This window comes from Enhydra lutris, unplaced genomic scaffold (genome assembly GCF_002288905.1).
Source record: "Enhydra lutris kenyoni isolate GAN:26980312 unplaced genomic scaffold, ASM228890v2 scaffoldscaffold14, whole genome shotgun sequence".
Taxonomy (NCBI): domain Eukaryota; kingdom Metazoa; phylum Chordata; class Mammalia; order Carnivora; family Mustelidae; genus Enhydra; species Enhydra lutris.
In genome coordinates this window covers 2,653,196-2,680,471 of record NW_019154098.1, presented here as the reverse complement: position 1 = coordinate 2,680,471, position 27,276 = coordinate 2,653,196, and the positions used below count along the sequence as shown (strand labels likewise).

The 27,276-nt window shown below is 59.4% G+C and overlaps 1 protein-coding gene across 1 annotated transcript in view; it reads right to left on the bottom strand.

Annotated features, from left to right (window-relative positions):
- The window catches only part of LOC111146718 (solute carrier family 45 member 4), a 69,301-nt gene that overhangs the window by 7,497 nt on the left and 34,528 nt on the right, over positions 1-27,276 (bottom strand). The window contains exons 2-3 of the mRNA XM_022502388.1: positions 20,668-21,309; positions 1,403-1,591 (exon numbers count right to left, since the gene is read on the bottom strand). Coding sequence (XP_022358096.1) covers positions 1,403-1,591; positions 20,668-20,920 — 442 coding nt within the window. The 5' untranslated portion in view covers positions 20,921-21,309. The remainder of the gene's footprint in view (positions 1-1,402; positions 1,592-20,667; positions 21,310-27,276) is intronic.

Sequence of the window (27,276 nt, the reverse complement as noted above, 5' to 3'; positions counted from 1 at the left end):
CTAGGACCAGGGTCTGCGGGGGCGCTCCTATGGCGCTTCCTGAACACGTGATGGGTCTCCCTGGTCCTTCCACTGTGGTTCCACATCTTCCAATGGAAGACTTTGAAAGCTGTCCTCCTGATGCTACCCAGTGAGCATGTTTCTTTTCCAATTAGCCTTTTCCAAGGCTAACACTTACAACGTTTTATACATCAGACTGTACCCAAGGCACCCAGCCAGAAACACGGGCCAGCTGTGCGGAGGGCTACAGTCAGACCCCAGGTGACAGCCCACCCCAGACCACAGAAGTACTCATGACCTCCCCTGGGGTCATCAGGCGCCTTCTCGGAGCAGCCCAGGTTCCAGAAAGGGGCGGCTCTGCAGCGCGATGGGAACGGCCCTACCTCCAGCACGATGCCTCCCGCAGCAGGCTGCAAGCACCCAGAGGAAGCAGTGGTCACATGCCACCTCTCACTGGCCTTGGGGAGTACGCCCTGAGCCCAGAGACCGAACCGGTTCCCCGACGGCCGAGCTAGAGCTGGGTCCTGAGACCGGTGGGAATCCTGTGCCCACAGATGTGGGAGGTGGAGTACAAAACCCGGGGCCCAGAGCAGGTTAGCGGCAGCACGGGAAGCGCAGGGGAGAGGCCAGGAGAGGCGTGAGCACAGGTAGACACAGGGTGCCACAGCCAGCCCACGTGCAGGCGCAGCCTCGGAGAATGCCACAGCTGTCTCTCCGGGGGACAGTGCTGCGAAGGGACACCAGCTCCGTAGGGTGAAGGGGACAGGCCGAGAGCCAGCAGCCCCGAGCCCACAGGGTCTCAGAGAGCGCCCCCCGCCCCCAGACTTCTGCCAGCCAGTCACACTGGCCTTCCCGGGCCCCAGCCCGGCACCACACAGGCCTCTGAGAGTCCGAGGGGCTCTGGGCCTCTCTGTGAGTGTCCAACGCACTTGATGTCGACCTAGGCCACGTGTGCGCACGTCAGAACACAGATGAGGCCTCGATCTTAAAAAGCCGTTACCAGAAAACGGGTTTTGTTTCTATGAGTTCTGATGAGCTCCCTCGGGGCAAACCCATTTTCCCAGGTAGAGCTGCTCGACTTAAAAACAACACAACAAAGCACGAGCACACGAACAGAAGAACAAGCAAGGAACCGGGTCTGGACGCTTTTGATCCCACGTCTGAGAAAAGGAGAAAGAAGGGGGGTTTCTGAAGCCGCGCTGGAAACAGGACGTGCTGTCGGACGCGCGGGGCAGACAAGCGGGTCACAACAGGAAGGGCTGCCCTGTGAACACGTCCCCACGGCGCTCCCACGTGGGGCCCGGCCTCAGCCCCGCCGGGAGCGCCCGGAAGCCCCGCGCCTGCCCGCCGGGCGCCGCCGAGAGCACGGCCCCTCCCGCCGGGACGCGGGGGGGACACTCACCGATGGCCGAGCCGTTGAGGAAGAGGGCCACGCCGAAGAGCACGCCGACGCACAGGGCGAGGATGAAGGGCCGCCGTCGGCCCCAGCTCAGCGTGCAGCGGTCACTGGCAGAGCCGATGATGGGCGTGAAGATGAGGCCGAGGATGGGGCTCAGGAACCAGGTCAGGCTGTAGTACTGCTCCGGAAGGCCTGGGGCACAGGGGGCGGGCGGTCACGGGGCGGGCACGCGTGCCCCTGGGTCCGGCGGGGACCCCGCAAGGTCCGAGTGCCCGGCTCCGAGCCCGAGACATCTGACGCGCACCCGACGCCGACTGAGAAGCCAGAGGCCGGCACCTGGGCCTCGGAGGTGTCCCCGGCAGCCGGGCGCCCAGTGAGACAAGGGGCACTTGCTAGAGCCGGCAGACCTGGACCTGCCGCGCGCAGGGAGACCGAGCACCCGTGGCACTGACCACACTGACCAGGGCCCGCGTCTACAGCTGCTCAACGCGGCATCACAGGCACCGGACCCAGAACGGGGGTAGCGGTGAGGAACACCCCCCGCCCCCACGCCATCCTGGGCCTCTTGGCCAGAATCGATGACAAGAGTCTCACTGAGGGGCCGCATGTGCTCAAGGACCCCCGCCATGGGGGTCCCTCCCCGAGAGGGGAGGCATGGGTAGGTGTTTGGCTGGAGCCCAGGTGTTCCCTCAGGCACCGGATACTGCTCTGCTCTAACCTCCTAACGGCCCAGGGAGGTGGAGATTGCCGTGCCCGTTGTCTGGCAGGGGAATGTGACACTCAGAGAGGTTAGGTAACCTGCACAGGGTCACACAGTGACAAGGTAAGACCACCCTCGCACAAAGCCCATGCCCGTTGCCAGGGGAACGGCACACTCCACACACCAGAGCGTTACACAGTGGCCGGGGGTCCCGGCTGCAGCTGGGCATGGCCAGCCGCCCCCACACACGCCAGCCACGTCAGGGCACACGCCGTGGGCTCTGTCTACGTGAGGTCTGAGTGGCTGACAGAGATTCTGCTGGCAGAAGCCGGCGCAGTGGCAGCCCGCGGGAGGGGTGGAGGCTTTGGGGCTCGTGTGCTCTCTTCGTGATCTGGATGGGGGTCACTAGGGACTGGCCACCCTGCTGCAGGCTGCCAGTGTCCTGTGTCCGTGAGAAGTTGACTCAGACGACGACAGCGCTCCGCACACCAGCGGTCCCCGGCTAGCACTCTGCCCAGCCATGGGCCCTGGGAAATGGGGGGCTGGGCTGTGCCCCTAGGAGCCACACTCATCTGGCAGAGGGAAGCACCCCCTAAAACACTCAGGCACACAGTCCACAGTTCAAGGCATCGGCTCTGACATCTATACCACACGGAGCTCTAGGGAAGGTGGGGTGGGTTCCTACTGCAAGTCACCAGACGGACGGATGTCTCAGTAAATGAGCGGCCGGCTGAGCACGTCCCTGGTGCCGGCTCTGGTTTCTCCTGCAGGCCTGGGGCCTCCGCCCTCCTCCTCAAAGGCAGGCAGAGGGGAGAGCAGCAGCCGCACCGGCAGGGCCCACGCAGCCCCTGGGCAGGAGCCAATGTGTAGCACCACGAGCCTCGGAAAGGACCAGTCACATGTGCGACACGGTCCCTGTCAAAGAATGGAAAGTGTTCCTGACCCCGGGTACATAGACTCTTACTTTCTTTGGGGCTTTTAATATGGCACAACTTTACCAATAAACACTGCTTGGCCGGCGGGAAGACCCTAACCGCCGAACCCTCTGTTTCACCCATCCTCGGGCAGCCCGCGAACCCCTCTCCAGTCCAGCTCTCGGCTGTGGCTGGCGCTCTCCATCCCTGGACCGCTCTCACCCGCCAGGCCTGTCTCCACCCACCCTGTGACACCCACCCTGTAATGTCAGGTGTTCCCACCAAGCCCACGCTCTCCAGTGAGAGGACAAGTCTCCTCCAATGGCCGCGCCCCTCGCCCCCTCCGTGGCCACAAGCACTCGCGCCCAGCAGCACCCGCCGCGGCTCCCGGCTCCTGCAATGTGCGCGCTGTTGGTCCAGTGTCGGGGACCGACGCACACGACCAGCGGGGACCTGTGGGGCCTGCCTGGGGGTGGGGCGGTGAAACTTCGAATTAGGCTCACCTTTGCCTTATGTAGCCCCGGGCCCTGTGTCAGGGGCACACACACCCCCGTGGCGCTGCCTCACGGCTCCACACTTACGTGCCACGTTACTGTCCGCGCCCCTGCCTCGTCTCTCCGCACCTCCTGCCCGGCCTGCTTTGGGCCAACTTAGCGGAATACTGTCCGCTCTGTTTTAATTTACACTTTGGCTTTTCAGCCTTATCTTGCAAGGGTCTGCTCGGGAGAGTTCAGTACACAGCACTCTCCAGTCCGGTGCAGAAGCCCAGCATGCGAGCAGGAACCTCTGGAGGCCGCTGTCCTCGCCCCCGAGGCTCTTCACGCACGCGTCACGCACGTGTCCCATCTAGAGGGCGTCAACCCCGTCTGTGCGACAGTCCTTGCTTTAAACCGTCACGTTTCAGGGAATTAAAATGAAAACTCCCTTTGTTTTTACCTCCCACTGAACCATGTCTCCCTTCCTTTCTGAAGACCCGAGTGTTCACACGGTAGCCCGTCCCTTCTGCCTCTGGGCTGTCGTGCTCCTTCAGCGTTTCTTCCAGCCATCTGCCCACGGCACACCCGCTTGTTATTTTACCCAAAATCTCTTTCTCTTCTATTCTGACAGGGTATTTTTGCTGGATAAAGAATTCTGGGTTAACTCCTCCCGCAGCCCCCTCTGGAGCGGTGAGGCGGTCACTCCCGTTTCTGCAGAGAAGGCGGTGACATTTCACGTGACTGGAGAGGCCAATTGTCTTCCTCTCCTCTGGGTGCTTTCAAGATTTTCTCTTTCTTGTTGGCTTTTAGCAGTTTGACTACGATGAACCTAAGTGAAGTTTCCTTTTTCTCCTGCTTGGACGCCACTGAGCTCCATGAAGCTGTACCTACCCGTCTTCCAGCACACACGGGAAACTTCCTGTTAGTACCCCAACTTTCTCCTGCCCCCTTCTCTAGCTCCGCTCCTCTGGGACCCCCAATCACAAGAGCATCCGACCCGCGGACACTGCTCCACCGCATCCTGTGGCCCCGTCCCTTTCTGGTCTCCGTCTTTGTCCCCTCTGTTCTTCACCTCTGCCAACCAAGCCTTCAGTGGGCTGCGTCTTACGTCAACCCGATCTCCTCTAATTCTCTCAGATATTACATTTTTCAGCCCCAGAATTTCCATTTGCTTCTTCAGCAGCATCTCTCCGCTGAGCTCTCCCACTTCCTACTGTCACAGCCTCGAGCACACTTACACACGCCTGACGACTACAACGAGTCACCACCTTGGAGTGAGGGTCACGTTTTCGGCTTCCCTGTTTCTTCTAACACCACTAAGCTGTACCCTTCACACCGTAAATGATGTGTTGTAGACACTCTATGTTCTGCTACATTCCTTTGAAGAGTGCTGCGATTCTCATTTTAAACACGTAACTTAGCTGGACTCAAAACCCTCCCTGCAACAGGACCCGGGGAAACCTGTTCTGTTCTTTCTGCTTTTATCCGAGCTCGAGCACACAGCACAACAAGTAGCGCCCTCTGGCCCCCACGATACAGTCGCCCAGCAACTGCAGATGGGCATGCACGCCCCACCGGCTGGTCTTGAAGGTGGGGTGCACCGCACTCCTGGGCAGCAGCTCCAGTACCCGGTCCCACTGAGCCAACGGGCAGAGAGAAAGCTGCATGGAAGAGCTCCTTAGAGACGTGGGCTCCGCTGGAGGGGCCGCACTCCATCATTCCCAGAGCTGCGCCCGAGGCTGAGAGGCTCCGGGGCTGGTCATGGAGAACCACGTGTGCAGGATCCTGCCTAACTTCTGCAAACACCCACACGCCTGTCTGAAGTGCGAGGCTCCACACGCCAGACGCGAGCAGCAGAAGACAGACTGCCGGGCGCACACCACCGCCTGCTGTGAGACAGGCCCTGACCCCGTCCCACCATCCGCTAAGCCACGGCCCACCAGCACCCAGCTCACGGGAGGCCAGGACGGTGTCCCTAGGAGTTCTGGCGCCAGCAAGCGTGAGACACAGCACGGTCTTCCCCAGCAGAGGCAACAGCATGGATGGGACTGGAGAAGCTGGCTGTCAAGGGGCCCGGGAAGGAAGCCATTCCGCTGAAGGGGCCCTCTGGAAACCAGGGTTTCCCGTCCCTCCGGGAGAGGGCCGCCAGCATGGGCAGCGGCCTGGCACTACCCTGGACGGCTCCCCGTGCCCTCTGGATGCCCGAGAATGCGCCGTGGTGGCTGCTGAGCCCAGAAGCAGGTTCACCCTGTGGCTCGCTCTCCCGACCAGGACAGGTGGGTCAGGCCTCCCATCTTCTCTCTGGTCCCCACTCGTCACCCCGCCCCCAACCACACGGCCGATCAACAGCCAGCACGGCCACCTCGAGACACGCCCAGCGGCAGCACTTGGTGCCCAGGGGCCTTGCCGGTGTCTGGGCTGGACACTCGGGGCGGGAACGCTGGGCTGGATCCTGCCCCGTCACACATCCTCGGAGCAGACTCACCGGGCACAGCAGCTACCAGGCTTCCTGGCCCCGTCTGTCCCCTCCAACTGGGCACCCAAAGTGTGCACCCATTGAGCAAAGTGCCCCCAGAGGGACCCCAGAGCAGAGGCTGAGGTAGGCAGGAGCGCGCGGGAGGGGCCGATAGGACCCGCAGCAGTGCCAGCCCAATGGTGGTGTCCCTGGGCCTCCCGAAGGTGAACCCCGGGCTCCCCCACAGGAAGCCCCATGCGCCCCAGCCAGGCGGCCTCAGGGAGGGGGGACGAGCTGGGGATGGCGGAAGCGACACGGGGCAGTGGCTTTCTTTGTCCGGCACACTGGCAAGAAGCATCGGCATTTCCCATCACGTCCCTCAGGCAGCCCCAGGGGTGAGTGAGCCTGGGCTCCCCGCTGCCGCGAGGCCGCCACTGGGACACCTCCAACAGCGCATTTCCCAGCCCGGCTCTCAACAAACAGCACGCAGCCCGTAGTAAATAATTTTTGTTTTCTCCCGGGCAGAAGGCGAACAACAATGGTGGGACCAGGAAGGCTCCCCGTTCACAGGAAATGCTCAGTGTGTCAGCATCGTCGGAGGGCCGTGTGAGGTCACGGGCAGCGGCCGCCACACTGGTCACGCGCGGCAGCTCCCATTCAATGCCACCATGTCATCTTTGATAAACTGGTACTTGTGGGGGAAGGGCAACCAGGGGACCGGGAAAGTGGCCTATAAATGTTTAACAAAAGATCTGAACCGGGAATGGGAACATACATTCTTTCCTTCAATAGACAAAGCCTTCCACATCAAGATAGGTCTGTATCCGCAGCAAGAGCTCCATGATAACGCTGGACTCGTGAGAACCAGCGCTCCGTGGGAAATGCCCACCAGCCTCGCGTGACCTCTGATGAACGGACGTCCACGAGCTGTGTGGAGGACCCTGGCGAGGGCCATGGGCACCCCAGAGACGGCCTGAGGGAGGAAAGGGCGCCCGGCACAGGGAGGATCTACAACTGGGCAGAGAGGGGGCAAGCACTCCTCCATCTGCGTGGAATGTTCTAGAACCCCAGAGCCGTGGGCAGGCAGGGAGTGGGGTGAAGCGACTGGCGTTTCCAGGGGAGGAGGAACAGGCCCCGCGTGTGTGCACACACGCCCCTCCAGAGGGCCAGGAGCCCACCGCCGCCCGGGCTGCTCTCAGCGGCGTCCCCAGCACCCAGGCCGTGCTCCCCACATGTCATCCTTCATCACAGCCCTGAAGGGGGTGCTCAGACACCCAGAAGGTGCAGTCCCCAACCTGGGCGGGCCGTGGGGGGAGCGCAGGTCCCCGCGGGGTCAGAGACAGAGGGGAAGGGGTCAGCTGGCCCGTGCTCCCTGTGGGTCGATGGTGAAGTCTCGCCTGAGAGGGTCCCAGCGGCTCCATGGGCCACGTCGGGACGAACTATTCCAGACAGAGTCCCCCAGACTTCCTGGGCGGCACTGAATTCCGGAGGGTCCTGAGGGCCTTTCTTCCGGTCGAACAAGCACCCCGCAGCCCCTGCGCTGGCCCCGAGGCCGGGCCGCTTCCAGGATTAAGCGAGCACAGCCCCCCAGCCCTGCACTGGGGGCTCCCCGTGCGTCCGTGCTGGGGGTGCTGGTCCTATCTTAAAGGAGGAGACCCAGCACCCCGGCTGGGTGCACTTGGCGGGTCACTGAGCCTCTGGGAAGCCAGGGGCACGAACCTGCCGCCGCCCGGGTGCCCAGCGGCTGCAGGAAAAGCACCCCACATGCACAGCCCGCCGCTCCCGCCAGCTGGAGCGCCAGCCGCTCTCGCCCCGGCCGCCGGCACAAGCACCCACCTTGCAGCTCTGGAGTCTGCTGCCCAGAGCAAGCACCTTCACGACGGGACAGGAACTCCCAAGGCCAGGCACGAGATTTCAGAAGCTTCCAGAAGCTTCCTGAAACGTGTAAAACGCACGGCTTATCCTACAGAGTTCCGTGCCCAGGGGGCGTGGACACTGCCACTTTCCTGACCTCCTGGCAGAAACCGGCAGAAGAACGGCGGCGTGGCGGCGATGCCTAGGCCACGGGTGGGCGACAGGAAGCGGGCGCCGCGGCGGGTCCACTACTGCGGAGCCCCGCGGCTGTGACCGCAGAACAGGGAGGGCTGCCTGAGGCCGAGATGGGCGGTGGCTGGGGCAAGATGCTCCCCGCAGTCGGTGTCTGAGGAACAAGCAGAAAGTGCCGCTCAGAGGCGGCTGAGCTCCCCGAAGGCCAGAGAGAGCAGCCGCCACAGGCCGCACGTCGAGCTGGCAGGGGGCATGGCCGCGGGGCCCTCTGCGGCCCTCTCCGCCAGTCCAGGCCCAGCCCCCCGGGCCCCGGGCCCCAGGATGCCCTGGAAGCGTTGCTGTGGCCTCAGGCAGGCTGGGCTGGGCCCGGTCCGAGCACGAGCCAACCTGCTTCGGAGGAAGGGACAGAGGAGCCGGCCCGGCCCTGCGGCGGTACTGCAACACGGCGGACAGCACAGCAGGCGACGCGCGGGCCCGAGTGCAGGCAGGCTCTCGCGTGGGGACTCCCCATGGGACACTCGCCTTTCGAGCTCACAGTCGGCGTCCCATGGGGCCTGGCCTCCCCACCAGCGCCCGCTGTTCACCACCAAAGGCTCCCAGAAGCAGTCGGGGACACGCCGGCGCTAGCTGAGCCCTGGGTCCCAGCAGACCGACGGCTTGCCTCTAGAGAACTCCCCTCTACGCGGCCATGACTAGGGCCCACGGCAACCGCCCTGACGAGTGGCCTCGTGACCCAGGAAAGCTGGCGCTCCATGGCCCACTCACCACCCCGCGCTCGGCTCAGACACTTCCCCCAGCAGCTAGGCTCCCTGCGGCTGTCCCAGCGGAGGCCGTGAACTAGCGGTTGAAGAGCGCGCGCCCTCCCCCGAACACTGGTCTGTCCTGAGGACGGGGGCTCGCGCTGCCTCACCTCCCCTCGGAGGGGAAGCACTTGGCCACAAGGGACCTCAGGCTCCACATGAGCCCTGCAGAGGTGAGAGCCAGCGGGACACGGGTCCCCTCTTCGTGGAGGTGAACAAGTAGGACACAGCAGATGCCCAGGACCCCCGCTGAAAACTCCTGAGTGTCATGGGGCACCTGGGGGCTCAGTTGGTGAAGTGTCTGCCTTTGGCTCCGGTCATGATCTCGGGGTCCAGGGACCGAGTCCCGCACGGGCCTCTCTGCTCCGCGGGAGGCCTGCTTCTCCCTCCCCTTCTCCTCCTTCCTGACTCGTGCTCGCTCTCTCGCACTCTCTCAAAATAAATAAAATCTTTAAAAAAATAAAGTAAAAATCCTGAGTGCCGAGTCACAGCGGCGCAGAGAACAGCCCCTAAAACCCACAATGTAGCCACGTCTACACAGCCTGCAAATTCGACTGCGCTGTGGTTAAATTCTGCTCTGCGGCCATCATCTAGCAAGGTGAGAGACTCCGGGAACCAGAAGCCTTCCGCCAGCCCTGCCAGTGCTCCCCGGGGCTGTCCGCACGCACTGCAGACCAACAGGCCACAGGCAGCAGGCGGCGCAGGCCCTGGTGAGCTCGGAGAAGTGTCCAGAGCTCAGGCCTCCCCGGGGGCAAGCCGGGCTGGCGGAACAGGAAGCGTGTGGGGCACAGCACGGAACCGCTGCTGGGTCCACACAATTACCGCCCGGACAGGCAGCAAAGCTCCTTAGTCACGTTTTAAATGACGGCAAAATGTAAGCAGGTGTAAGTCTAAAAGGAACTTAAGACAATTTATTCGCACTGATGCAAGGTCAGACCTCCCCACCCCTGTCGCCCAGCCCACCTCCTGCCGGCAGAACCCTCTAGGGCTCTGGCCACTTTTAGGAAACCAGGCCCATTCACCCATCCGGGACTCTCCCCCTTGTCCAGCCCCGATCACCTCCAACAGAAACTCTGGTTTCAGGTCTCCCGTTTTGCATTCTGAGACCCACCCCCGACCAGACTTGTAGATACAGTACTTCTAACGTGGTTATTCCAAATTCTCAAAGTTCAACTGAAGTTGCTTAAAGTTACTCTCTCTTATGCTCCCAAAAGCCTTCATCAGCGCTAAGATACACCGGTATCCACTCTTCATCTAAATGGAGGGCAGATGGCCTATGCTGCACCCAGACACAAAGCCTGCTGACATGCTATTTACGTAATTTGTGTCCATGTTTTGTTAAGATGTGAGTTGTTATTTTTTTTTAAACAAAACTACCATTATCTGGAAAGCATTTTGCAGGTGGACACATTCTATACCGATTGTTCTTAAGAGAAAAGTTAAGAGAGCATTTGCTCTAGTTTATCATTTAAAAAACCTCTCTAGGATCTGATTTTATTTCTGATACAGGTTTAAGGAAAATACTATTTGCAGTGAGTCCTTTGCAACTGTGCCTTGAACATCGCACTTCTGGAGGGAGCCGGGAAGCCACCTGGCTGTGCTCACCTGAGGAGGTGGGGGGTGGGGGACGGGACACCACACAGGTGCCACAGGTCACCCCAAACGCACACTCAAGTGTCTGGGCTGCCTGGTATCTTATCATTGCAACACATACTTCTAATGTTTTGTTTACAATTTACTTAAATGACCTTTGGCTTTCATTGTACAGTTAAATGAGCTTTTCCTGCAAGAATTATGCACATCATTTTTTCTGTCTTCTTTAATCAAGTTTGTGCACTTGCTTCATGTTTGGTCACCACAATTCTGAGGACTAATCTGCTAAGTCTGGAAACTGCTACAAGACAATGCTTACTATTAACGCTTCTAAAAACCTGTTCCTTTACCAATGCTCACATGCTCAATATTGAAAAAAGGCACAACTGCCCAGTTTCTCTGGAAATCACCTCCGTGGAGTGGCACGTAATGCCTCCTGTGATCAATCCCTGCCTACCAGACGCGAGATCTCTGCTCACACCACTCTGTGGCGAGCTCCTGCCCTTCTGCCTCTGGCCACGCCACACTCTCCCCTATACCTCTCCCTGCGCAGCACAGCCTACAATGCGCTGACTCACCCTTGCTTCAATGACCTCAACTTACTCTTTGCAACAGGGAGGCCCAGTGTCCCCTCCTCCACACAGCCTCCCGACTTCCCGTCCCCTTCCTGCACCCAGGTTGGTAGCCTTCTGCCTTGTTTGCTGTTCCCATGCCTGCCTCCAACAGGTGCCAACAGCGAGTACTCTAAATGTCCTTCCTAACCTTACTTCTCCAGCCCATCAATCACAACCTTCCCCCAGGTCCTGGCAGAGCTCCCAGCACCGGGCCGCCCTCGAGGCCAGCCTGCCTCCCCGTAGATAACCTCCCTGTAGGCCTCCCCTGCTCAGCAGTCACTTGATCCCTGGACCCAGGGCTCCAGGGGTCCCCACTGCCTCCCACACCTCTGACCTCACCCAATTGTTCTGGTCACATGGCCCGTCTGCGTGTCGACTCTAGGCCTCGCCACCGCACCTGGCCCCATGCCCAGCACCGAGCAGGTAGGCGCTCAGTCAGGCCTCGACAGAAGAATAACAGGCTTCGTAATTCCTTGGGAAAAAGGACTACAGCTGATGTTTCATTGTTTCTAAAATACAATGATCTGAAACACAAGGAAATCCAGACTTCCCAATCCAAACAAAACAGCCTAATGTGAATTTTTTTCAATTATTTTGGTCAAAATTCAGGAGATTTTGACAAACTCCCACCTTCACGTGTGCCTCTCCCACTGGCCTGTGGTCCACAGTGGTCAGTGTGGATGCTGGTGGGCGGGGGGGTGGGCAGGAAGGGTCCCCTGACCGCAGTGGGCTGTCCGGGTGGGACTCCCAGGCTCGGACACCGTGCCCGTGGACCCCGGAGTTCTTGCTGGACGAGGACCGGCCGTCTGCCGACTCTAAGCCCGGGCCACGGGGCAGCCTTAGGGCTTCCTCAGTCTCGTGTCAGCAGGAAATCCCGTGTTGAGCTGCATAGTCTGTGAGGCCCATCCTATTTTCTTCCACATTCTGAAAACCATGGTCAAATACACGTAACGTAAAACTGGCCACTGCAATCATTTTTTGGTGTGCGGTTCAGGAGTATCACATACACTCACGTGGCTGCGCAGCTGTCGCCAAGGTCCACCCAGGGCATTCACCTTGCAAAACTGAGACCATCCCCATGAAACACTGACTCCCCATTCCCCCTCCCCAGCCCCCACCACTTTGGGTCTCCAGGAACATGACTGTCTGGGTCCCTCGAACAGGTAGGATCCCACCACAGGATTGTCCTTCTGCATCTGGATGTTTCCCTGAGACGCACATCTTCCAGGGCCAGTCCGATTTCAGCCACTTGCCATCCTCTCCCCCACTGAGTTCCTCGGGCCTGGAGGTCCGGCTCTGCAGCCCTCGATGCTGGGGACGGCACTGAGCCCAGCACTCCCCGTACGAGGAAGCGTCAACCACGGAACGATCGTGCCCCCCGTCCAGCTAGAAGCAGTGTGAGCACGCCTCCCCCAGCACCAGGCCTGAGGCTAGACGCACACGCGGGCACAATACCCAGGGGACCATTGGGACCAGGGCAGTTGTGCCCCTGCCCTTGGGGCCTGGCAGACAAGCAAGCAAAGATACGCCAAGGGCAGAGCCAAGGGCCAGGAAGGACGGGTGGGCCCTGGGGGAAACCCGCCCGAGAGAGCCTGCTGATAACCCCCAGGCTTGTGCGGCCTCAGCTTCCACTGATCCGGGAAGAACAGTTAGAGAAGGAGCCTCAGCCCCTCCAGGGGAGGCAGCAGCGCCCGACCCAATGTTCGGCTGCTAGAGAAAAAAAAGGGGAATACAGAATTAAGTTCCAAAAACCCCAGTGCGCCTGGGTGGCTCAGTGGGTTAAGCTTCTGCCTTCGGCTCAGGTCATGATCTCAGGGTCCTGGGATCCAGTCCCGCATAGGGCTCTCTGCTCAGCAGGGAACCTGCTTCCTCCTCTCTCTCTGCCTGCCTGTTTGCCTACTTGTGATCTCTAATAAATAAACAAAATCTTTAAAAAAAAAAAAAAATTCCAAAAACCCCAATGTACTCTTGGCCGAGACAATGACCTCTCCGTGCAGGGGAGGTACCCACACTGCCCAGGGCTTCCGGGCTACCGTGACACTGAGGGTCCTCATGTTGCCGGAGGGGTGGGCCTCCCGTGCCTGGGTGCCAGAGGGCATCCCCCCGGCAAGGGTAACAGGTGTGCAGTCACTTGTAAGTGGGGCGATCTGTCTCTTGCTCCTAGGCTCTAGGCCCCAGGGGACGGCTCACGGCTCTGCACTTGCCCATTTTACCTGGCATTCAGGGACAAGGCCTCAGGCCTTCCTGGCCTCAGCAGGCTGACCTGGCCGCCTGAAGCTTTGACATCTCCCTTCAGGGACGCCGCTTCCTTCCTGCCCCCACCGGGGCACATTCTGCCAAGCAGGGGAGCCACGCCTCAGCAGAAGCAAGAGGCCAGGTGTCCGAGGCGATGACTCATCTCGTGTCCCTGGGCTCAACTGTCTGGGTCCCGAGGCTGAGCAGGGCCGTCGTGGATTTCTGCGGGGCCCACGTCAGCGGGACAGCTATGCCTTGGGGAAGCTTCCCGTGCAGAGGAAACTGGGGGTAGCTGGCTGCTGGGTCTGCTTTTGCAAAACAGGAAAGCCAGCCAAGCGTGCTAACTGCAGCAGGCCCTGGGGCGGCAGCACCGTCAGACAAATACAAAGCCTTCACTGGACCCTCTGGGCGGCGTCAAGGTACACAAAGGGGACTCGCAGGAAGACTTTGAGAGCATGTGAACTGCAGAAAGTACCCTGTTACCAGAACCCGCTACGTCCCAGGCAAAGGGAGTCACAGCGACACCCAATACAGCCCTTGCCACCCAGATTGCAACACACCTGCTGGAAGCTCCACGTTCGTCAGAGGCACCTTGCAGGAAAGACGGTAACCTGATTGCACAGCAGGTCGCCTGGTCACCCCCCCCACCCCCACGCGGCCTCCGACTCGGAGTTCATGCCCGTACGCACGCACGTGCTGAGTCACCAGCTGCGTTTCCAGTCCCGATGCAGCGTGACCCTGTTTCCCAGTTCTCGCCGAGACTGTGCTGACCGGCGGGGCACCCTGCGGACTTCCCACGGGCCGCGCAGTCAGCTGCCCCAGCCCGCAGCCGCTGCAGGGCAAAGGCACGGTCAGCAGCCCCCCCCCCCCCCCCCCAGGCCCCCACAGACCCACCTGCAACACGCCCCCCCCACCCCGAGCAACCCCGGGAGCGGAGCGGAGCGGGGGCACTGCAGACTCTGAAGGTTTTCTCTAAGGGCAGCTGTTCAAGGGTAAGCTTCTCCCGCAGGAAGAAAAGGGGAGCTTCACTGCCCAGGCATCCTGGTTCACACAGAGCTGCACTGGAAGGGGGGAAAAGGCTGCATTTTTTTTTAATTAGACACGCACCAAATGCACACAAGCTGTACCCTGCGCCCTGGATGAGACAGGCAAGCGGACAGCGAACTCTCCCCGTGAATTAGGAGCTTATAAAGACAAACGCGGTTCTCATTCCTCAAGGAGGTGGCCTCCTTTCTTCTAGATGGCTTTCCTTCCCTTTTCCCTGGAAGGTACACCTTGAACCAAGAGGAAACCCGGGGCAGGGGTGGGGCAGGGCAGGGCACGGACTAACTTCTCCCCAGGGAAGGGGAGCTGGATGGGGCCAGGCCAGGAGGGGCGTCTGCTCCTTAGGAAGGGCTGTTCTGGGGCTCGGGGCAGACGCTTCCCCAGGCTTCCTTTGAAGAGTGACCCTGCACGTCCCCTTGAGGCTCACCACTGCCAGATCCCCAGGGAGCGTGGGACCAGGCATGTGGTCCCAGGAGGCGTCTTCCCTGGAGAAGGGCTGAAGCCGCCTTAGCACGAACCAAACCAAACCTGGGACCTGGACTTGGAGGTGCCACTCTGATCTCCTTTATGCCAATATTTGAGCCTGGGGCCCAAGAACACGGTTTTTAGAAGTCCCCTCCCAAAGCTGACCTGTTCAGTAAAGGGGATGGGGATCCAGTGTGGAAGAAACAGGAGAAAGAGGGACAGGGACCGCCGAGCAGGCATTAGACGCCAGCACAGACCGGCTTTGTGCTCCCACCTGCGGTCGGGATCCTCACCAGCTCTGGATGCCCCTGGGAGCGGCCACTGGGGACATGGACAAGTCACAAAGCCCCTTGTCTTGTGTCTGGCCTGGAGGAAGTCTCCAGAAGGAGGCTTCTAGGGCTGGCTGCCTCTAGGAATGAACCTGGAAGGGGAGTGGGGGTTAGGTGAGGGATGGAAACCTCACCATCCCAACAGTCGGGAACTTCTGAATTCTGACCTTGGTGGCAATGCTACTAATTAAAGAAGAATCAACTTTAAATTTAAAGACGGCCTGCCCTGGGAACAAGGGTTCAGAAGCGCGGGCTAGAGGCTAAGCTGGGCCTGCTCCAAGAACAGTGCTCAGGGACTGCTGGCGGCATCTTCCACGGAGCACGGTGTCCCTTCCATGCCAACGTCCTGCCCCTTGCCAGCCAGCCAGAGGCGTGGGGCACAGAGCCAGGAAGGACGGGCCCACCCCACCACCATCCCTCCACTTCGTCTGCCGCCTCCTGGGCTCAACCAACGTGGCAACATCCCTTCCAGGCCCAAGAAATGGCACCTGCTTCTAGTCTAAAGGCTCCTTTCAGAGAAAGAGGCAGTCACGTGAGATCGAGACAGCTGATTTCGGGTCCCCAAGTGGCCAGGTAAAGCAGGGACAGGGACGAGAGCTTGTCTGGGGCAGAGCTGCCTGAGGGGAGTGTGGCCATGGGTGCCGTGGCACTCTACACTTACCGGCCCATCAGGGAGTGCACGCCTCCCTCGAGTGCAACACACACACACGGTTCAGACCGTCTGGACTTAAACCGGCACGAATGCTTCACCTCCTGAGCCAGCTCGGCACCGGAGCTCCCTCCCAGATCCCGCACAGCAACGGCCTGAGCCAGCCTGGAAGTTCAGCTCCGGGGTCAGAGGAGAAAGGAGGCAGCGGGGCCCTGTCCTTCCCAGAGCGACTCGAAGACAGATGGCCTCCGTCATCCTCGAAGCACGGAAACAGACCAGTCCTGCCAGGTCGCTTGTCACCACACGTGCACTTTGCTGAGGATCACAGGAGACGGCGAGCGACCAAAAATAAAACCCCCAAGACCCAACCTCCCTGGGAAAGACCAACCAGCACCGCTGACAATGTCAAGACCCGGGCTCTTCCTTACGATCCTGCTTGGGCAACGAGCGGAACTTATGCAATAAAACGAAGTCAGTCCTGGAATTATGACTGTTGTCCTAATTTCTCCAACCGAGGACGGCAACAGGCCAGGCCAGCTGACTTCCAGGGCGTACCACGTGTGGGCCGGTTCCTGGCTGGGGCATTTCGACCCTGCATGCCCACAAAGCAGGGAAAGCCACACGGGGCGCCCGGGGGCACCATCAGTGTGAAGCGTCTGATTTCAGATTTTCCTGGTTTCCACCCCAGTCCTGATCCTGGGGTCGGTCATGATCTGGGGTCGTGAGACTGAGCTCCCTGCTCGGCGGGAGGTCTGCTTGGATACGCTCTCACCCCCTGCCCCTTCCCCACTCACGCTTTCTCTCGCTCTCGCAGATAAATAAAAAAGTCTTAAGAAAAGAAGAAAGAAAAAGTGTGACTGCAGTTGTGGGATCCAGCGTGAAGAAGAGCCCGCCACGCTCCACGGTATCGAGAGCAACTTACCTGGTTGGTCACCTGCTGGAGATTGCGGTGGCCCAGTCGGGGGCCGCCCACCTGCTGGCTCCCGCCGTCCCCCCACTCAGCTCACAGACTCACCAGGGAGACAGGTGACCCCGCCTCCCAATGGACCCTGCAAGTCCGGGCACCACCATCTCCAAGCTCCAAGCTGAGCTGACACAGATACACGCCCTGGGAAGGGGACTTTCAACCAAAATACGGGTCCCCGCTGTCACTGCTTAACACACCCTAAAACGTGGCTGTGGAGTTAGAGCACATCCAGCAGGCTGCCTGGGTCCCAGACCGGGTAACGGGAGCCTCTCCCAAGGGAGGAGAGGGTCCAGGTCCTTCTCAGTCTCCCAGAGCATGCAACATGTGGCAAGCACACCCGGCCAGCTGGCTTTCCAAACCTGTGTACGTTCTACCGATGTATTACGCGATAATTATTTCACCCAAACAGAAAGCCCATTTCGTTAAAAACCCACTAACCTTCAGCCTGCCACAAAATTATGTCAATGCTAGAAGACCCAGGAAAGCCAGGGGCCAGACACAGGGAGAGTTAGCAAAATGGGGCCGCCGTTGGCTGCTCAGGCCAGCTCCGGGGTCCCCTTAATGGGGCCCAGGTCCCCTGAGATCACAAGAGCTCAATAGCTCGCTCCCTACCATCTCTGCCAAGACCACGTGGCAGGGTCATCCCTCCTCGATGATATACGCTTCATCTCCCTAACAGAGGCCTCCAGAACTCTCCCTATCTACCAACCCAGACTCCTGCTCAGCGGGCAGCCAGCAGGGAAGGGACGGGATCCCCCACCTCCACGCGGTATTAGGGACCCCAGGAAAAATGACCATGGCCACGGGGACGTCATTCCCCTGGAGGCCCCTGCACACTCAGCCCATCCTCTGAGCCCAGTTGCCTCTGTTCCACTTGTCCTCCCGGCCGGAAGGCTGTTGGGTGAAGGGCACCGTCCCTTCCTTCCGTGCCCTGTGACTCACCAGAGTCCTCTAGCACCACTGACCCCCAGAGCCAGAGGGCGGGCGGGCCGGACTCAGCTTAGAGACCCGTGCAGAGGGCTGGGGGGACAGAAGTGGAAGTCACCCGACACCTCCCGGCTCTGCATGCCGCCCAGCCCGGCAGCCACAGCGAAGAAGCCACAAGAGCCGGTGTGAATGCGTGGCTTTAGGACCACAAACCAGACAAGGCCGTGGCAAAACCCAATGCTTCCACCTGTGGGGACAATAGAACAGCTCACGGCCAAGGACGCTGAAGCTGAAAGTGTTGCCAAACACTTTCCACATTCTCGCGATGCCCATTTCCCTCCCCAGCAGGTCAACCGGGCGACTGGAGATGTTTGGTCCCTGCTCGACCCCAGTGGGCGCCCGCCTGAAGCAGGCGCATCCAGGGCATCCCAGGGCCACGAGGAGGCTCCGTCTGGGGCCACGAAAGGTGCTGACTCTAACACCTAGTTCTCAAAGGCCTCTTCGCTGGGGGGCCCCACGGTCTCAGCCGGGTGCCACACGCACAAGGTGAACATCTCCTCGGATCCCAGCTCCATCCCCTTGGACGGGGTGCGGGGGGGGGGGGTCACCATAGGCCCTTTGGGGTGGTGACTACATACAGGTGCCAAACGGGGCCGGTCACACCGGCGGTCACCGCAGACGTGAGGCAGGTGGACGGACTGAAGGTTACTGTTTCCGCATCAGCTCCGGTAACTACAGGTAAGAAAACTCCGTGATAAACAGCACGCACCTGGGCCCGGCAGACAACTGTTCTAAGAAAGTCAGGCTCGAGTGAGAGGACATTCTGATCACTACGTCCCCCCTGAGTATGAAGCCCGACCCCGGGAAATAAACTGGGCCTCCTGGGCTCAGGGCAAGGTCCCCCCGCCCCCAAGCCCTGCTCTCCTCCTGAGCCAGCGCCCTGTAGTGCTGAGGGGTCCACATCCTCCCCCACTCCTGAGGGTCAGGGCCTATGGAGGTGGGCAGCGGCAGCCACTCCCATGACCTCCTGTCCAGACGCAGCAAGTGCCTTTACGCTCCAGAGTAACACACTCGTGTCTCCCGTCCCAGGCTAGCCAAAACCATACCAGCCTCCCAGAGCACATGGGGTACTCAAGCCCCAACAAGGAAACGTGCTAAGTTGTACAGAAACTGAGCCTCGCAACCTAGAAACTGGAACATTCCAAGAAGCTGTTAGTGCCAGGGTTTTAAGCCACGATACACATAACCTATCACAAAGAAGGTCTGGGAATAAGAGCCCCAGACCTGTCCTTCGAGAACAACCTACTTCTCAGTAACCAGAGCTTCTCAATTCCGTACTAGTCACCGGAAGCACGAGGTGGTCTAGAGACTGGACGGTGGCACTCCATGTGGAACTGTAACCACCTGCTTACAGTTCCGCCTGCCTCTGGGATGACCTCAGCAGCAGTGCCAGACCCAAGGCCCTCCGTGCTGAAGGCCCAAAACAATCAACGTCTGGTGAAACTCATTGCCGCCGAATTCCCTGAGGTCTGGCCACAAAGCCAGTCTTTGTTTCTTAAACTCGCCAAGCCCATCTCCCCGAGTGCCCTCCGCTCGCCATCCCCCACCGTCACCCGAGGCCCCTGCACGGGGCTGGTGTCCCTCTCGGAGGTCTGCAGCCACCCCGCTCCCTCTGGCTCCCTCCGGCTCACAATGCTGTGAGGTGGCTCCGGCTGGTCCCGCAAGAGCAGAGACGGGCGTCCCGTCGCAGCCTCGGTCCTGGCATGCCTGCCTGGGTGCGGAACGTGAAGGGCAGAGACGCAGAGGCGACAAGCGTGGAGATGAGAGAGCAAGAGGGACCACATCACTCACGCCGCACTGTCCCCAGCTCTCCGGAAAAAAGTGCTCAACCCGGCCTGAGGTCTCATGAAGCCTCCTCAGGACACCTTTAAAGATGAACTAGGTAAGGCCTGGGGTTACAGAGAGAATGTGCCACAGGGTGGTAAGCTCAGCAGGGAGAGAAGGAACGATGCTGAGAAGAGGCAGGGGTGCGTCCCATAACCACGGCATCGGAAACCATCGCAAGCACCTGCCACCACCGAGGTGGGAAACGAGGGCACCATTCGTCACTGATGGAAACGCCGGGGTTTTCAGACCCCTGCACTTGACCGACGGAGCCGCGGAGCCGTGAGCGCTCACCGAACAGGAAGCGTCACGTCTGGAGAAAGAAACGTTCCTAAAACCACCAAAGCAAGCGGACACTACACACATGCGGAGTTCTGGAACGAAAGAGAAGACGTTTAACAGCTCAGCCCCTTATCCAGGAGGCTCAGAGGCTGGAAAGTTGCAGACTTTCAAACTCCCTTAGACAAGAGGGAAACTGAACACCGACAAAACACACAGGGCCTAAGGCCCCCCAGCGGTGATCCGGAGGGGACGCCACGGTCTTCCCGTATGGGGCTTTGTAAGGCTCACTGAGCAACTCCGCGAACTCCAGTATTTCTGGAAACACCTGTCATTCAGCCACGCAACGTCCACTCGAAACTCAGATTTAAGTCGTCAACAAGAAGCTGGTGATAAAAACAACGTGATTCTGGGTTTTCCAGGCTGGGCTTTGTTCCAAGCACTTGCCTTGTGCCTGACTGGGAGATGGTCTGCAGTCACCCTCCCCTCCTTGGGAAGGAAGGTGAGGGAGGGTCAGGGAGGTTCCCTGGCCTGCCCCGGGACAAGGCTGGTGACCACGTCCGGGAGGCAGGAGAAGGGTGGGAGGTACCGCAGGGGAGCCGGGCACCCCCGCGATCAGAGCGACTGGAAGCTGACCACGCACACCCCAGCACTCGACCGCCCCCTTGCCAAAACAGGTACTTCCTCATCCACACCCAAGGCCCACCCGCCGAAGGGAAAAAATGGCCAGAGGAGGTGGAGGGGAGCAAAATGCCCGGGACGCTGGTTCCCAGGGCTCCTGACGCTGCCCAGCGCACGGACAAGCCCCGCGTGCCAACATGAGCGCGAGCTCCAAGCGCGACTGCCAACGCTCGGCACCAGACACCGGGCAGAGGCGCGGACGGCACTTACCAATCTGTAAGAGGACCGGTGTGACCAACGCCGTCTCCATGGCGTAACAGAACTCCCTGCCAAACATCACGGCCCCGTGCATCACCCACAAGCGCACGGGGATCCGGTCTATGGACCCCTCGCTGATGGTCTCCTCGCGGGCGTCGGCGCTGCCCCGCTTCTGCAGGTCCGGCAGGGCCACGGGTAGCTCCTGGACCTGCACAGACTCCGAGTCGGCGTTCTGTGGGGCCATTCTCATTACCACCAGAAACATAGATAAATGCGTGGATATGGATCTCCTCTGCCTGTACAGATAACGCTATCGGGTATCGTTAAGGATAAGTGAGGACGCCTTCTCTCCCCGCGTCAGTGGTGTTCCTCTGGCGAGCGGTGCTTATATCCCTCCGTGTACAGAGATCTCTCAACTTCTCACGAACGGGCGAGGCACGCAGCAAGACGAAATGATGTTTAGTCGGACTGTAAGCACACGGCTTGCTGGTTTACTGTGAATTAGAGTTAAAAATCCATAATTGCCATTCAGTTAATACTAGCTCCATCATCGTTATCGAAGCAGTGCTGAAGTTATTTTTCTTGCTACAGAGAGGTGGGAAGGTGACACAAGAAGGGGGTCCGCCGTTGCTCCCCATCGAGCGACTGGTTGATCTGCAAAAGAGGAAAACAACCCCAGCAGAGAGTCAGTCAGGGGCAGCCGCCATGTGGCCTCCCACCCCCTGGCTGTCCAGGTGCTCTGTGGACTGGTTCTGGGCCACCCGGGAGACCCCGACCTTGGATCGCCACAGCTCTCTGGTGCTGCCTCCGGCTCAGCCGTGGAGAAGACAAACCCTGACTCCTAGAGAAGCGTCTTCTTGTATGATCTGATCCCGGGTTGGGGTGAAGACAGGACAAGGAAGGGCAGACAGCAGGAGAGGGCTCAGCTTTTGGCTCCTGAGACAGTGAGAACTAGCAAGAATCAGCAGCCTCTGGGCGTGGGAAGAAGAGGCTGGGGAGGCAGGGAGGCCGGATAAAGGAGCAGAGATGCCGCCCAGGAGTGGACAGCAGGGAGGCGGGTCGAGCAAGGATGGGCGGCTTGCCACCCGCAGGGCAGGGGCAGTGGGGATGGGGGGTGTTCCAAGCCCACCAAAAGGCAGCTGAGTGAGTGCTGTGGTCTGTCTACAGCGGTGGTCTTTGACCTTGGCGGGTTACGGCCCCTCTCCAGGAGAAAAGGGCCTGCATCGCAAACTCGAGTATCTTGTCTAGGGGCTCACAGACTCCCAACCCACACATGCCGTTCCTACCGGTGACCAACTCTTGACCCTGGCCCCACATTCCCACTGTCCTGGCGCCTCGATGGGCTTGGGAGCACATTCTGTACCCACAGGACACACCGCAACAAAGCATCCACCCTACCCTTCTACTAGAACTTGCCCCTTAGAAAGGTTTTAGGAAAATGCAAGGCAGACTAAGGACACAGCCCCACCCAACCCACACGCTTGGCCAGATGCAAGCCCCAGGCACCGGGGTTCTCTTCACCCTGACCTGCAAGAGAAGAGGGGCCCTGAAATCACACCACTGCCTTCCCATCTTGTTTTAAGGTCGGTCTGTGAGTTGAAATCTTACCAGAGATTTTCAACAGCTCGTTTACATAAAAATACTTCTAGTTAATACTCACTAAACCCAGGATGGACTTCATCAGTTCCTTCTCCCCTTCCCCCAAGAACCGGTGAGCAACCAGGGGCAGCCTTCACATGGAGCGGCCCCTCAGGGAGCCCTGGAGGCCATGGCAGGGCCCCAGCCCTTCCCTCACCCCGCCACCACGGCAGGGCTCCCTCCCGGTCCCTTCCCGCTGCCACGGGAACATCTTTGGGGCCCACAGGTACGCGTCCTGTCTTCACGGTGCATCCTGCACACCTCCTACCCCGTGCCCCTTCGCTTCACTCCAACGACCCCCGTCCTCAAGACAGCTCTCAGAATGCCCCAAGTGCCGCCTACCACCTCACGGCTCGATCAAAACCAGGGGGTTGAGGGCGCCTGGGTGGCTCAGTCAGTGGAGCAGCTGACTCTTGGGGTCACCTCAGGTCATGGTCCCGGGGTCGTGAGATGGAGCCTGCTTGACGCGCTCCCTCTGCCTCTGCCCCTCCCGCCTTGCGCGCGCTCGCACTCGCTCTCTCTCAAAACTAAACAGAAACAACCAGGACTTCTAACTAACCTCAATCTTTTAAAAAATGTGTTATGAAACTACTTCTAAAATACACAGTAAACAAAACAGCGTTAAAAAGAACAATAAACCCAAGCTGTCCGGCATTAATAATCGCCAATACCCGCTGTTCCCACTCCCTCGCTACCTTGGGAGAGATCCCTGTCCTAAGAAAATGGAGGAGAAGAAATCCATTTGTCAACCCGTCAATCTTACATCAAAATAGGGTCCGTGGTTTTTGTGGGTTTTTCTTCAAGATTTTATTTATTTATTTGTCAGAGAGTGAGAGCGAGCACAGGCAGGCAAAGCGGCAGGCAGAGGCAGTGGCAGAAGCAGGTTCCCCACCAAGCAAGGAGCCCGATGCGGGGCTCGATCCCAGGACGGGGGGATCATGACCTGAGTGGAAGGCAGCCGCTCAACCAACTGAGCCACCCAGGCATCCCTGGGTCCACAGTTTTAAATGCCCTTTTCCACCAAATAAGATAGATCATTTTTATGTGAGGGACACGTACCCCACACAGGTTTCCAAAGCCCACATTGATGACCCGGGGTTTTAGGGGCAGGAATGACGATCATCATTTTCCAAGAACCCTAGCGACTTAGTCACGAACACACAGCCATCCAGCTCAGTCCCTGCACTGCTGCCCAGGGCTGCCGCCATCCTGACACCCATGTCTTGAACAAGGGCGGCCTCTGCCAAGGCCACGTCCACACCAGCGAGAAATCAGGCGGCTGAGCTCCACACTAGGTATCTGCGAGCTCTCCAAAGGCCCTGGTCTCCGGGAACTCTGCCCCTCTGAGGACAGCAGCCGGCGTCTGGACAGGTTCCCAGCGTGGGTGGGGGCCAGGCTGCCACTCAGCGCAGCCCCACGCTAGAGAATGATCTGGCCCCCAGGGTCAACCAGATCAAAGCTGAGAAAACTGTTTGAAGGTTATTATGAAATGGGGAAAAGTCTCCTCCAGAAATGCGGAAACATTACATTTTACACGATTACATTTTGAATCCATCAACTGGGCCAGATGTGGCAAACTCAACGTCATCGCCTCTTCGTGGAACCAAATCAGTCGTTGCTCAAAGTGGACGGGAAAATGCTGGCGGGCCCAAGCCACACTCTCCCAGAGCGGGAGAAGTGGCCTCTGAGATGCAGCCTGCGGCACGGAGAAGGGTGCCAGCAGTTCCCTCCCGAGAGCCTAACCATCTCTGGGGAATTCTCCAGAAAGCCCCAGCTCGCCGCCACAGTATCCGGCGACATGTGCTCAGGTGGCGTGTCTGAGGGCCCCTCTCGGGCTCAGCCCTCCCTGGAAATCGGGCCGTGGCCCCACCCGTCACGCGATGGGCTCTGGCCTGTACCTCCGTCACATGACCCCAGCCCGGAGAGGGACAAGCTCCCGGGGCAGAGGCCGCCACCCACACTTCATGTGTCTCTGCACCTCCCAGGTGCCCGGCCGCACAGCAGGAGCCCGGGGAGGTCCCGGGAAGAGCAGATGAACACATGAATGAACGAATGCGTGAGGGCCAGCTAACCGCTGACCAGAACGTCCCAGGGGCTGCGCGCTGTGTAGACCACCCCCGCCCGCACCCCCGCCCGGGCAAGGGCGTCAGGCTGCAGGGAGGCCCGCGTGAGATGGCATGAGCGTGGCGGGGGTTTACCTGTCGTTCAGGGTGGCTAAGCGCTAACACAGCTGGCTTCCCTCCTGCGCAAGCGCAGTGGCAGTGACCAGGTTTTACGCGCGCGACCTGTCATCTACAAGGATGGAAACGACAAACACCGTTGGCGTCTTCAGGGAGTCTGCTCCGTGGGCAGCAGCTAGTAAACCCCGTCCGTCTGCGCCTCACGGCCCTACAGAGCCCCACATCCGCACTGTCAAGCCAAGGCAGCAGCGCTGCACCAGCGGCACAGTCCCCAGAGCGAAGCCGCTGTCCCACTGGTACCTTCCAATGGGGCTCAACTAACAGCCCGTCAGCAGACAGCGGGCTCCGTCCAGATCTGGCCGAGCCGGTTCAGAGCCAGGCGTCCCCGAGACAACACCTGGGCACCCATCGGCAGGTATCGCCTGGCGGAGCTGGGCTCTGGCCGCTCTCTGCAAGCCCTGGGGGTCTTACAAGCTTTCAGGGGGTGACAGAAGACACTTTACAAACCGAGTTTAGGCATCATGCACTTGGAACCACGAACACTGGGTACCTGAGATCGAAACTGAACAGACCCGCGGCAAGCAAGGCCGTAGGGGCAGAGCCCGCACAAGGCGGAACAGCCCGAGGAAGCAATTCTGCTGAAGAGCCACGGTCGAGGCGTGTCGGGGGCGCCCAGTCAAGCGGCCAACTCCTGGGGTCGGCTCAGGTCATGATCTCAGGGTGGGGAGATCGAGCCGGGCATCAGGCTCCACGCGTGGCCCCAAGTCTGACTGGGATTCTCTCTCTCTCCCTCTCCCTCTCCCACTCCCACTTGTGTGCTCTCAAATCAATCTGCAAACAAAAGCCGCGGTCAAAACGTCCACAGCACGTGGGAGACGTACCAGCCCATTCTGAGACCCCCAGAGGGACAGAGCACGATTCACAGACTCTGGGTCAGGCTGTGCACACAGGCTGTGGGTTGTCCAACTCAGCCATTAGTTCGCAGTGACAACTCGTGGAGCACGTGTGACATCTCGGACACATGTTCTTGTGTGTGGTGAGGGAAGGACACACCGTTCTCTTCTCACAGTGGCCATCGGATCGTGTCAACGGCATTTATCTGGAAGTCCACTCCCGCCACTCTGAGATTCCTCTTTGTCCCCCGTCAAATTTCCACCAGTACCTGGGTCTGTTCCCCAGGTTCCCGTTCCGTCCGACCGTCTGCTGCCCGTGCCCAGTAAGCCGCCGCTGTAAGGACAGAGGGTTCTGGAGCTTTCAGACTCTGCCGGGGCCGTACCCTCTCACGGCTTCTTTCCCCAGCACTCCCCTATTTCTTCTTGCTGGCTGGTATACACGCAGACGAGCTTGAAGAGCTGGACTAGCTCAGGAAAGAAGTAGCTTCTGTTGGTAATTCTTATTGTGATTCCATTAATTTTATACATTGGTTGAGGGAGGACCTCTGTGTACCCTCAGCCGGAGGAGGATGGGCTTTCTATTTGTCCGAGACCACCTCGGTGCCTCTCGTGAGAATTTCAAAATACTCTTTCCACAGGCTTTGACCATTTCTAGTTAAGTTTCTTCCTAACGATTTTATCTTTTTTTTCTTCGTGGGCACTGTAAACAGGATTTTCTCTTCCCTTGTACTCCAACTGTCTCGTCATCTTACAAGAAGGCTAGTAAGTGTTCTCTGTTCATTTGCTCGGGCAGGACTTACACATGATGAAATCAAGCCACATTCAGTCTGTCAGACTTACACTGACATAGAACACTTCCAATACTCTGGCATGTCCCCAAGTGTCCCTTCCCCTATAGTTAAGGCTAATGACTTTCACATTTTAATTTGGTAGTCTACTTCTTTAAGTGTCTGAGAACAGACAAAAAGGCTACCAAGTTAACAACAGATCAAATGTCACCAAATGACGCAGAGTCCCCGCCCTGGCCTAACAGGGTTGTGTTCCAAAGCTCACGTACACGTTGCCTGGAACCTGATCGTCAGCTCCCCGGAGACAGAACTCAGGGTCCCCCCCGTCTGAACTGAACTAAATCACAGCACCGACAGGTTCAGGAGCAAGGGACCAGGACCCGCGCCACATAGGGCCGCACGTGTCCTGGGCACGAAGACTCTGACACAGTCTCCCCTCACTTGCTCTACTTCGAGGGCCCTTCCCAGCAGGACTCCACAAGGAAAGGAAAGGAAGACGGCTTCGAGAAGGAAAGGCAGGAGCTCACGGGGTAGGTCCCCCCGCTGCTCTCCCATCAGCTGAGCACCTGGGCGGAGGATGAGTCATCGTACTAAGGGGAGCCACCGGACCCCGTAAACGCAGGTTTGCGCTGCCCACGAGCCTTATCGCCAACGGTTTTCTTCAAGGAAGCTGTTTTATATAAATGGTAGACCGTTAACCAAAGGAACTAAAACTAAAAATGAGACATTTCACGCACATCCTTCTGAAGGACCGAACTAAGAAGCCCGAGCTCGAACCTGGCAAACCCGCGGCAGCAGCTGGACGAGGACGGGCCTGCTCCTGCCCCGCAGCACGGACAAGGGGGTGCTCCCAAGAGCCTTCCATCCAGAAGACCCAGAAACACGCTTCAGACCGGTTTTCCCCCGCAGAGAAGACGCGCTTGCCTCCGGGGCCCGCAGCAGGGGCTACCGCAGCGTTCAGGGACAGCGACGAGGGTAGGATTTGCAGATGCACTTAGACCAGTGAAACTACCATTGTTCCAATCAACAACTTCCTCTATTGTCCTGTTTCTAATTTAAGGGTAACCGATGCCAGAACACGTGACTTCCTACAATTTGCTCTGTGGAAAGCTGGCTGTGAAG